Genomic DNA, 12,087 nt, shown 5'->3' on the forward strand with positions numbered 1-12,087 from the left:
AGAGAGACACCAAGGAACTTAGGAAACCCAAGGTTCAAAAGAAACACAAAGAATTGTAAGAATACGAAAAACGAAAAAATCCTCAAAAACGAAAAAACTTCGAAAGATAGTTCGAAGAAATCCGAAGGAACTTGAAAACTAAATTATCTTATTTCAGCATCCTGGAGAATCCCAGAAAAACCGAAAAAATCCGCGAGATTCCGAGTGAATCTGACAGAATCCAGAAGAATACGAAAGACTCCGAAAAGAATCGAATGTATAGAAGAGAATATGAGAACATCGGAGAAAATCAGGAAGAATCCGAAAGACTCCGAATGAGTTCAAGAAATCCGAAAATACTTCGAGAGAATGCAACAGAATCTGAGAGAATATGCAAAGAATGCAAGAGAATCAGAAAATATCCGAGATCCGAGAGAATTCGAGAATAATTAAAAAAAGTCCAACAGAATCTGGAAAAATACGCAAAGAATGCCAGAGAATCGGAAAATATCCGAGATCCGAGAGAATTTAAAAGAATACGAAAAGAGCCCGAAAAAATATGAGAGAATGAGGGAGAATCTCGAAAGGTCTGAAATGATCCAAAAAGATCCGACAGAACTCAAAAGAATCACAGGAAAATCTATAGGATCTGAAAGAATCCGGAAGGGTCCATAAAAATCCAAGGGAGAAACCGGAAAAATCCGGGAAAATCAAGCAGAATCCCAAAGCATCAGAGAAAATCAGAGAGACACCAAGGAACTTAGGAAACCCAAGGTTCAAAAGAAACACAAAGAATTGTAAGAATACGAAAAACGAAAAAATCCTCAAAAACGAAAAAACTTCGAAAGATAGTTCGAAGAAATCCGAAGGAACTTGAAAACTAAATTATCTTATTTTAGCATCCTGGAGAATCCCAGAAAAACCGAAAAAATCCGCGAGATTCCGAGTGAATCTGACAGAGTCCAGAAGAATACGAAAGACTCCGAAAAGAATCGAATGTATAGAAGAGAATATGAGAACATCTGAGAAAATCAGGAAGAATCCGAAAGACTCCGAATGAGTTCAAGAAATTCGAAAATACTTCGAGAGAATGCAATAGAATCTGAGAGAATATGCAAAGAATGCAAGAGAATCAGAAAATATCCAAGATCCGAGAGAATTCGAGAATAATTAAAAAAAAGTCCAACGGAATCTGAAAGAATACGCAAAGAATGCCAGAGAATCGGAAAATATCCGAGATCCGAGAGAATTTAAAAGAATACGAAAAGAGCCCGAAAAAATATGAGAGAATGAGGGAGAATCTCGAAAGGTCTGAAATGATCCGAAAAGATCCGACAGAATTCAAAAGAATCACAGGAAAATCTATAGAATCTGAAAGAATCCGGAAGGGTCCATAAAAATCCAAGAGAGAAACCGGAAAAATCCGGGAAAATCAAGCAGAATCCCAAAGCATCAGAGAAAATCAGAGAGACACCGAGGAACTTAGGAAACCCAAGGAACAAAGGAAACACAAAGAATTGTGAGAATACGAAAAACGAAAATATCCTCAAAAACGAAAAAACTTCGAAAGATAGTTCGAAGAAATCCGAAGGAACTTGAAAACTAAATTATCTTATTTCAGCATCCTGGAGAATCATGGAAAAACCGAAAAAATCCGCGAGATTCCGAGTGAATCTGACAGAATCCGGAAGAATACGAAAGACTCCGAAAAGAATCGAATGTATAGAAGAGAAGATGAGAACATCGGAGAGAATCAGGAAGAATCCGAAAGAATCCGAATGAATTCAAGAAATCCGAAAATAATTCGAGAGAATGCAATAGAATCTGAGAGAATATGCAAAGAATGCAAGAGAAAAAGAAAATATCCGAAATCCGAGAGAATTCGAGGATAATTAAAAAAAAGTCCAACGGAATCTGACAAAATACGCAAAGAATGCTAGAGAATCGGATCCGAGAGAATTTAAAAGAATACGAAAAGAGCCCGAATAAATATGAGAGAATGAGGGAGAATCTCGAAAGGTCTGAAATGATCCGAAAAGATCCGACAGAACTCAAAAGAATCACAGGAAAATCTATAGGATCTGTAAGAATCCGGAAGGGTCCATAAAAATCCAAGAGAAAAACCGGAAAAATCCGGGAAAATCCAGCAGAATCCCAAAGCATCAGAGAAAATCAGAGAGACACCGAGGAACTTAGGGAACCCAAGGAACAAAAGAAACACAAAGAATTGTAAGAATACGAAAAACGGAAAAATCCTCAAAAACGAAAAAACTTCGAAAGATAGTTCGAAGAAATCCGAAGGAACTTGAAAACTAAATTATCTTATTTCAGCATCCAGGAGAATCCCAGAAAAACCGAAAAAATCCGCGAGATTCCTAGTGAATCTGACAGAATCCGGAAGAAAACGAAAGACTCCGAAAAGAATCGAATGTATAGAAGAGAATATGAGAACATCGGAGAGAATCAGAAAGAATCTGAATGAATCCGAGTGAATTCAAGAAATCCGAAAATATTTCGAGAGAATGCAATAGAATCTGAGAGAATGTGCAAAGAATGCAAGAGAATCAGAAAATATCCGAGATCCGAGAGAATTTAAAAGAATACGAAAAAAGCCCGAAAAAATATGAGAGAATGAGGGAGAATCTCGAAAGGTCTGAAATGATCCGAAAAGATCCGACAGAATTCAAAAGAATCACAGGAAAATCTATAGAATCTGAAAGAATCCGGAAGGGTCCATAAAAATCCAAAAGAGAAACCGGAAAAATCCGTGAAAATCAAGCAGAATCCCAAAGGATCAGAGAAAATCAGAGAGACACCAAGGAACAAAGGAAACACAAAGAATTGTAAGAATACGAAAAACGAAAATATCCTCAAAAACGAAAAAACTTCAAAAGATAGTTCGAAGAAATCCGAAGGAACTTGAAAACTAAATTATCTTATTTCAGCATCCTGGAGAATCCCAGAAAAACCGAAAAAATCCGCGAGATTCCGAGTGAATCTGACAGAATCCGGAAGAATACGAAAGACTCCGAAAAGAATCGAATGTATAGAAGAGAATATGAGAACATCGGAGAGAATCAGGAAGAATCCGAAAGAATCCGAATGAATTCAAGAAATCCGAAAATAATTCGAGAGAATGCAATAGAATCTGAGAGAATGTGCAAAGAATGCAAGAGAATCAGAAAATATCCGAAATCCGAGAAAATTCGAGAATAATTAAAAAAAAGTCCAACAGAATCTGAAAAAATACGCAAAGAATGCCAGAGAATCGGAAAATATTCGAGATCCGAGAGAATTTAAAAGAATACGAAAAGAGCCCGAAAAAATATGAGAGAATGAGGGAGAATCTCGAAAGGTCTGAAATGATCCGAAAAGATCCGACAGAATCCAAAAGAATCAGAGGAAAATCTATAGAATCTGAAAGAATCCATAAAAAATCAAGCAGAATCCCAAAGCATCAGAGAAAATCAGAGAGACACCAAGGAACTTAGGAAACCCAAGGAACAAAAGAAACACAAAGAATTGAAAGAACACGAAAAATGAAAAAATTCTCAAAAACGAAAAAACTTCGAAAGATAGTTGTTCGAAAAAAATCAAAGAAATCCGAACGAATTTGAAAACTAAATTATCTTATTTCAGCATCCTGGCGAATCCCAGAAAATCCGAAAAATCCGCGAGATTTCGAGTGAATCTGACAGAATCCGAAAAGTACGAGAAAATCCGAAAAGAATCGAATATATGTAAGAGATTATGAGAAAATTCGACCAAAAACTGAGAGCGTCAGAGAGAATTAGGACGAATCCAAAAGAGTTCGAGTGAACCCGCGGGAATCCGAAAATAATTGGAGAGAATCCTACAGGATATGAAAGAATACGCAAAGAATGCCAGAAAATCAGTAAAAAATTTGAGATCCGACCAGATTCCTTGGGATTGGAGAGATTCCAGAAGGATTCAAAAAAATCCGAGAGAATGAGAGAGAATCCCGAAAGATCTGAAACAATCCGAGAGAATAGGAGAAAATCCAACGGAATCCGAAAGAATACAAGAGACAATGAGAGAATCGCACCATTTTTCCGAAGGAATCCAAGAGAATCTAACTGCACCTAAAGAACAAATGGAATTCCAAAAACGCTAAGAATCAGAAAAATGTGTCAATAATCGGTTCGAAGATTATTTGTTTAATAAAAATTGAGACAGACGACAGTACAAAAATCAAGTTGAGTATTTCCTGGATATTTTACAGCCATAGAAGTGTACTCTAGATCTTTTTTGGAATCCAGTGTCCCCAGTGACCCTCTTTCTAAAGGTCATACATGGCAGCCATTCCAAAAGGTCCATCCACCCCTCTTCCTAGCATTAAAATCCTCCAAACTTTCATTCATAAACAGGTAATCATTCACCTGCATCATTCATGCTCTTCCCCTTATTCCCCGTTATTTTTAGTCGTCCCGGTCCCTTTATAGCCCTCCAAGAGCCTCCAGCCCCCTCCCCTGTTAATCCCCGACATGACATTTCATGTTCCACCAGGTGTAAAGAAAAACAAACACTCGCAATTAGGCGGAGCGTCACAACGCACATCTCCACAGGACAGCACCCCCACAATTCCGTGACGTCATCGAGCGTCGCGGCGCCTGCGCCGCAGTTTGTATTGATTCCATCCGTGTCCATGACTAAGGCGAAATACCCATTTGCTATCGGAACGGCATAAAATTTTTCCGTCGAGAGAACAACGCCACTTTACGTGATCTGAGGGTGCAGACCCGCCGCAGACACCCACCATGGTCGAAGAGGAACCCAAGATCAAGGCCATCGAAGGAGGTAAGAGCGGCTTTTGTGTAACGCAGTCTGATCGAGCGCTCTTCAGTCACTTCACCTACGATCATCGGGCTATGCTTGGGAGGAGCGGTCTTCGTCCTCTGCATGGCGGCCTTGACGTGCTTTTGCTACCGCCAGAGGAGGAACCACAACGCAAAGAGGCACGGACCGGATCAGCCCTTGGCCTTCCACACCCATCGGAGGCCCACAGCTGTGAAGAGCCCGGCTGGAACCACGACGCACTACTTGAAGAAGAGTCCGAGTCCGACGGGACCGTCGAAGACGCCACCGGGAGTAAGTGGGTCGGGATGGGAGAAGTTTGGGTTAATTGGTAGTTTTTCAAGATGTCGGCTCCGCACACTCCTAGTCCAACAGGTAGTTCTTCGGGGAGCATGGCGGGGCCGTTGGAGAGCGGGGTGTCGAATGGGAGCGACAAGGTGGAGCAGAGCACCACGATGAAGGACGTCTACACCACGGAGAACGAAGTGCACACGCCCACGAAGGAGGAGATGGAGACCAACGAGAAGAATCTACAGCAGAGTGCGTCGTATTTGGGGCAGCTGGTTTTCAAACTAAGGTGATCACTTGTTATCTAGATTCCTGTTGCTATTCAAAGCAAGTTGAGACAATTGTCGCTTCGGTGCTAAATCTTGATAAGTCTTCCTCTGTCTCTCTCTTGTTACAACGCCCTCTCTGAACTCCCACACATTAGTCAAAAAATTTATTCCAGGTACAAGCACGACAAGAACGCCCTCATCGTCTCGGTGGTCCGCTGCAGAGACCTCCCGGCCAAGGACCCCAACCTGGGTTCCAGCGACCCCTACGTCAAGCTGCAGCTCCTCCCAGACAAGCAACACAAAGTCAAAACTCGCGTCTTGAGAAAAACTCGCAATCCCGTCTACGACGAAGACTTCACCTTCTACGGAATCAACTTCAACCAGTTACCCAACATCACCCTCCACTTCGTGGTGCTCAGTTTCGACCGCTACAGCCGCGACGACATCATCGGTGAAGTCTTCTGCGCCCTCAACTCCGTCGATGTTACTCAGATCGAGAACCAGCAGATGGCTCTATGTAGGGAGATCCAGCCCAGGAGTCTTAAGGTCGGTGTTGTTGTTTAAAAAAGCGATTTTTGTTACAGTGGGGTTGGGTTTCAGATTCGTTCCCAAGGTCGCGGTGAACTCCTGGTGTCTTTGTGTTGGCAGCCGGCGGCTAACAGACTCACGGTGGTGGTACTCAAGGCCCGAAACCTCCCCAAGATGGACGTGACCGGGTTGGCGGATCCCTACGTGAAAATCTACCTTCTGTATAACGGCCAGCGGATCGCTAAGAAGAAGACCCACGTTAAAAAGCGGACACTGAGTCCAGTTTTTAACGAGAGCTTCGTGTTTGATATTCCCGCAGGAGGTGAAGGCCTTGATAACGTCAGTTTGGAATTTTTGCTCCTGGATTGGGATCGAGTGACCAAAAATGAGGTATGTTTTTTTTTATGTATAGTGGGATGGGGTGTAATTGGTGGACCGGTAGGTGATTGGGCGGCTCGAGATGGGCGGCGCTAAGTGCACCGGGACGGCGCTCCACCATTGGAAGGAAGTGTGCAACTCGGCCCGTAGACAGATAGCCGATTGGCACAAGCTTAGAGAATAAGGAGGAGCCGACTGACTGAAAACTGAGGGGTTTAGTTGTAACTATAGCGTACGGCTGGTCCGAAAGTCACGCTCTTCACAGCAGTACGATCGCTAAGCTTCTGGACCAGCCGCTATAAATATATTTGTGTACTCGTAAGCATTCACCGCAAAATCTGTTAGTATGCTTTGATGATTTTCCGCGTTAGGTTTTGTGTAAATATGGATTAATGTTTCAATTAGGCTTCGAGAACTGGTGGACCCAAATTACCTATTATAGTTGAGTTAGCGGTTTAAAGAGGAGCAAGGCAAAGGGCAGGGTCGCGCTTAACAAGACTAAATTTCGAGATTAGCTTTGTTAAAAAAAGGGTTTGTGATATAGATTTAAGCTGACTTATACAAAGTACCAAGAAATGTAATCTAAATGTATTATACTTGATTATGCACTTTAGGGCAAGTTGCACGCTACTTGCATTCTAGAATGTCCAGTTCCTAATTTTCGGTTCTAGAACCCTGAGGGGGACGTTTGGGCATTCCGTGGTGACGAAACGCGGTTTGGATTGGTTCAAATTTTCTCATACAGGTTACGATTATGGAAGATTTGACATACATTGAAAAGCTACTCGTAGCGGATTGTCACTGTTTTACGGAACGACCTCTGATATTGTTTGAAGATATTGTTTGTGTTGGAGATAATACATTTGCCGATTTTAACCCTTTACTCCTAAAATAGCGGTAGAATTGATGTTTCTTCTAGAATTTACAACGAATAAACGCACATTCTCAGTCAAATATAATACTCTTTAAGAAAATCCGCAAATGTATTTGGCGCACCTTACAGCGTAGATCTAGTCTAACAATAAGAATAATACTAATATGTAAATTTCTGCATAATGTACTTATGTAGGGTACTAGTCACGTAGGTTTAGTACTAAACTAATTTGCAATCTTTATCTGTATGCTAGTACACGATCTGTTGTTATTGTTGCTTTTTAACAGCAGTTAACGATTTCTCGTTTTCGAGGTGCATCTTTCTCTATAAGCAGTGCACATCTGTATATATGGATCACCTACTTTTTATTCCATTGATTTAAGTGTTTTCTTTCGGAATTTGCAAATTTTGCTTTCGACTGTCTACATTTTGAAAATCTTGTTTTTTGAAATTTATGAATGTATATAATTATTAAATAAATGTTTCAATGGTTTTTAACTATTCTTTTGGATTGAGAGGGCGTTCTGGACTATATTTTTACCTCCCAAGCGTAAACTAAGTAAGTATAGTCATCGAGTTACAATTTCTCGATGTTTCATGACCCCTAGAGGACGCTAGTACACGTAATCTCCGAAACTGCTGGACCGATTGTTCTCATCATGTAGATTGTTAAATGCCAACTAAAATTTTGCTAATCATCCCCACCAACAATTTGATGACTTCATTTCAAAGAATTCTATGTTTATTTTATTTAGCTGTTCTACACAAAGATATCCCTGTAAGTGTAGTGTATGAATCCGCTTTGAGATTTCCCTAATCGTCCAAATTTATTTATTAGATTTTTTATATTTGGTTATACACGATGACGATAATGAAACAAATTAATGAATCAGTCAATTTATTTTGTTCTTGTACTATCTTGCTATTAATTTTTACAAGATTAATAGGTATAAAGTCAGTCTAGCACTAGCAAGTACTAGCCCCGCCCACCCACCCTCTATTTTCTCATAGGATATAGTATTTGCCAAAATCAGTCTTATCTTACCAAGCATTAACCCACCCCACCCGCCCCCTATGTTTTCAGAGGATATGTCATTTGCCAAAATAACACTTATCTTAGCAAGTACTAGCACCCTCTGAGGAAATAGAGGGCGGATGGGTGGGGCTATTATTTGCTAATAGTCGTATTTTGGCAAATGAGATATCCTATGAGAAAATAAAGGGTAGGTGGGCGGGGCTAGTACTTGCTATGACAAGACTTATTTGGGCAAATGACATACGCTCTAAGAAAATAGAGGACGGGTGGGAGGGCCTAGTACTGGCTAAGATAAATTTGATTCCGCCTCTATTAATTTTGTAAAAACTTGTTAAATTTAAAAATTGTGAAACTGCAAATTTCCATTGTAACGAGTTAAATTCTTAAATCTATCAAATCTACACGAAATGAGTTTTTACTTGTGATTTATCATTCCAATCATATTTTTTAGATTTGGTTATACAGGTGGTTCCAAAAAATTAATTATGAGTTATTTTATTGATTAAGTCAGGAACGGCTCAGTCCATTTTCTCAGAAAATTTTGAGAATACAATTCTGTTATTTTTCAATTTACAATCTACACTAAATAAAATAAGTCAGTGAAATGGAGAAGAAGGTGGGCAAAGAGTAGCCCCGCCCACCCACCCCTTCTTCGTTCCAGTGACTACTCTTAATATTGTTCCGTGCTAACTTAGCAAGTTTTAGTCCCGCCCGCTCGCCCTTTTTTTCTCAAGAAGATATATCATTTAGTTCTACGGACCTAATAAAACATAGGCTGTTAAAAAAAAGCGTTAATCGTAATTTTTTTGTTATACTACTTATTTGCTATTACATTTATTTCTTATTTCTGAAGAAACAAAATTAGAGAACGGGTGGGTGGGCGGGGCTAAATTTGAATTTTTCAATTTTCAATTTTCCAATTTTTTAGATTTTTTATACTTCGATTTTTCAATTTTTCAACTTTTCGATATTTTAATTTTTCAATTTGCCGAATTTTTAAATTTTAAATTTTTCAATTTCATGACATTTCGATTTATCGAATTTTAACTTTTCGATTTTTCGTTTTGGCCTGCTTGAGTTTCTCAGTTTTTGAATTTGTCGATATTTCGACTTTTTGATTTGTCGGTTTTTGGATTTTTTAATTTTCGGCTTTTCGATTTTTAAATTATGCAATGTTTCAATTGTCCAATTTTTTTAATTTTGGAGTTTCGATGTCTCGATTTGTTGATTTTTAGTTTTTCGTGTTTTAAATTTTACATTTTCGAATTTTTGTTTTTTTACGATTTCTCGACTTTGCTGTGGAGATTTTTCGGTTTCTCAATTTTTCAATTTTTTAATTTCCAATTTTTAGATATTTCCTTGAATTTTGTGATTTTTCAGTTTTTCGATTCGTCAATTTTTCTCCTATTTTTCGATTTGTCGGTATTTGAGTTATGGGATGTTTTTGTATTTCGACTTTTCGATTTTTCGAGTTCAGAATTTTTCGGTTTTTCGACTTTTAACTTCTTGGATTCTCAATTTTTCGTTTTTTAGACTTGAGATTTCAGTTTTTCAACTTTACGATATTTAAACTTTTGAGTTTTTAAAATTTCAGATTTTTCGATTTCTAGAGTTTTCATTTCTTCTATATTTCAATTTTTCAATTGTTGGAATTTTAAAATTTTCGATTTTCCATTTTTTTAAATTTTTCAATTGTCCAATTTTTCGATGTTTCGATTTTTCGATTTTCAAATTTTAGATTTTCAATTTTTTTTAGTCTTTTATTAATTTTACCATCTTGTTTTTTCGATTTTAAAAACATTTCGACATTCAATTTTTTTTTAAGAGAACGGGTGGGTGGGCGGGGCTAAATTTAACTTTTTTATGCAGAATCTTCTATAAGCAAGCAATAGCCCCGCCCACCCATCCTCTCTTCATTCCATTGATTACTCTTAATATTTTCGGAATTTTTCAATTTTCAATTTTTAAATTTTTTGATTTTTCGGTTCTTCAGTTTTACAATTTTTCAATTTTTCAAATTTTGACGTTGCTAAATTTTCAGTTTTTCGATTTGTCAATTAATCTATTCGATTTTTCAGTTCTTCAATTGTTCCAATTTTTGACTTCGTTTTTTTGGTTTTTCGATTTCTCAATTTTACAATTTTTTAATTTCTCAATTTTTGTATATTTCTTACAGTTTTGGGATTTTTCAATATTTTGTTTCGACTTTTCGATTTTTAGACGCCTGGATTTTTTGATTTTTTATTTTTTGAATTTTCATTTTTCGTTTTTAAACTTTTTTTATATTTCTATTTCTCAATTTTTCAACTTTTCGATATTTTAATTTTTCAATTTGCCGAATTTTTAAATTTTAGATTTTTCAATTTTTTGACATCTCGATTTATCGAATTTTAACTTTTCGATTTTTCGTTTTGGCCTGTTTGAGTTTCTCAGTTTTTGAATTTTTCGATATATCGACTTTTGGATTTTTTAATTTTCGGCTTTTCGATTTTTCAATGTTTCGATTTTTGAATAATGCAATGTTTCAATTGTCCAATTTTTTTAAATTTGGAGTTTCGATGTCTCGATTTGTTGATTTTTTAGTTTTTCGTTTTTTAAATGTTACATTTTCGAATTTTTGTTTTTTTTAAGATTTCTTGACTTTGCTGTGGTGATTTTTCGATTTCTCAATTTTTCAAATATTTAATTTCCAATTTTTGGATATTTCCTTCGATTTTGTGATTTTTCAGTTTTTCAATTCGTCAATTTTTCTCGTATTTTTCGATTTTTCGGTATTTGAGTTATGGAATGTTTTTGTATTTCGACTTTTCGATTTTTCGAGTTCAGAATTTTTCGGTTTTTCGACTTTTAACTTCTTGGATTCTCAATTTTTCGTTTTTTAGAGTTGAGATTTCAGTTTTTCAACTTTTCGATATTTAAACTTCTGAGTTTTTAAAATTTCAGGTTTTTCGATTTCTCGACTTTTCAGTTCTTCTATATTTCAATTTTTCAATTGTGGGAATTTTTAAATTTTCGATTTTCCATTTTTTTTTTATTTTTCAATTGTCCAATTTTTCGATGTTTCGATTTTTCGATTTTCAAATTTTAGATTTTCAATTTTTTTTAGTCTTTTATTAATTTTACCATCTTGTTTTTTCGATTTTAAAAACATTTCGACATTCAATTTTTTTTTAAGAGAACGGGTGGGTGGGCGGGGCTAAATTTAACTTTTTTATGCAGAATCTTCTATAAGCAAGCAATAGCCCCGCCCACCCATCCTCTCTTCATTCCATTGATTACTCTTAATATTTTCGGAATTTTTCAATTTTCAATTTTTAAATTTTTTGATTTTTCGGTTCTTCAGTTTTACAATTTTTCAATTTTTCAAATTTTGACGTTGCTAAATTTTCAGTTTTTAGATTTGTCAATTAATCTATTCGATTTTTCAGTTCTTCAATTGTTCCAATTTTTGACTTCGTTTTTTTGGTTTTTCGATTTCTCAATTTTACAATTTTTTAATTTCTCAATTTTTGTATATTTCTTACAGTTTTGGGATTTTTCAATATTTTGTTTCGACTTTTCGATTTTTAGACGCCTGGATTTTTTGATTTTTTATTTTTTGAATTTTCATTTTTCGTTTTTAAACTTTTTTTATATTTCTATTTCTCAATTTTTCAACTTTTCGATATTTTAATTTTTCAATTTGCCGAATTTTTAAATTTTAGATTTTTCAATTTTTTGACATCTCGATTTATCGAATTTTAACTTTTCGATTTTTCGTTTTGGCCTGTTTGAGTTTCTCAGTTTTTGAATTTTTCGATATATCGACTTTTGGATTTTTTAATTTTCGGCTTTTCGATTTTTCAATGTTTCGATTTTTGAATAATGCAATGTTTCAATTGTCCAATTTTTTTAAATTTGGAGTTTCGATGTCTCGATTT

General features: G+C 36.4%; 1 protein-coding gene across 1 annotated transcript; it reads left to right on the forward strand.

Annotated features, from left to right (window-relative positions):
* Positions 1 to 4,640: 4,640 nt before the first annotated feature.
* LOC135124810 (synaptotagmin-4) lies at positions 4,641 to 7,611 on the forward strand. Its single transcript, XM_064050032.1, has 6 exons — positions 4,641 to 4,797; positions 4,844 to 5,088; positions 5,139 to 5,371; positions 5,525 to 5,897; positions 5,952 to 6,269; positions 6,322 to 7,611. Exons 1-6 carry the CDS (start codon positions 4,758 to 4,760, stop codon positions 6,439 to 6,441), a joined length of 1,329 nt encoding a protein of 442 aa, XP_063906102.1. The 5' UTR covers positions 4,641 to 4,757; the 3' UTR covers positions 6,442 to 7,611.
* Positions 7,612 to 12,087: the final 4,476 nt, after the last annotated feature.

The sequence above is a fragment of the Zophobas morio genome, unplaced genomic scaffold, assembly GCF_036711695.1.
Source record: "Zophobas morio isolate AGI-343-1 ecotype UQ-CSIRO unplaced genomic scaffold, CSIRO_AGI_Zmor_V1 ptg000008l, whole genome shotgun sequence".
In the NCBI taxonomy this organism is placed as follows: domain Eukaryota; kingdom Metazoa; phylum Arthropoda; class Insecta; order Coleoptera; family Tenebrionidae; genus Zophobas; species Zophobas morio.

What these genes read in the sequence shown, in the direction of transcription:
- LOC135124810 (XM_064050032.1), top strand. Translation starts at nt 4,758, where the DNA reads ATGGTCGAAGAGGAACCCAAGATCAAGGCCATCGAAGGAG. An exon ending in TCCAGCCCAGGAGTCTTAAG is followed by an intron (nt 5,898 to 5,951) that starts GTCGGTGTTGTT and finishes GTTGGGTTTCAG; the next exon opens with ATTCGTTCCCAAGGTCGCGG. An exon ending in ATCGAGTGACCAAAAATGAG is followed by an intron (nt 6,270 to 6,321) that starts GTATGTTTTTTT and finishes GTGGACCGGTAG; the next exon opens with GTGATTGGGCGGCTCGAGAT.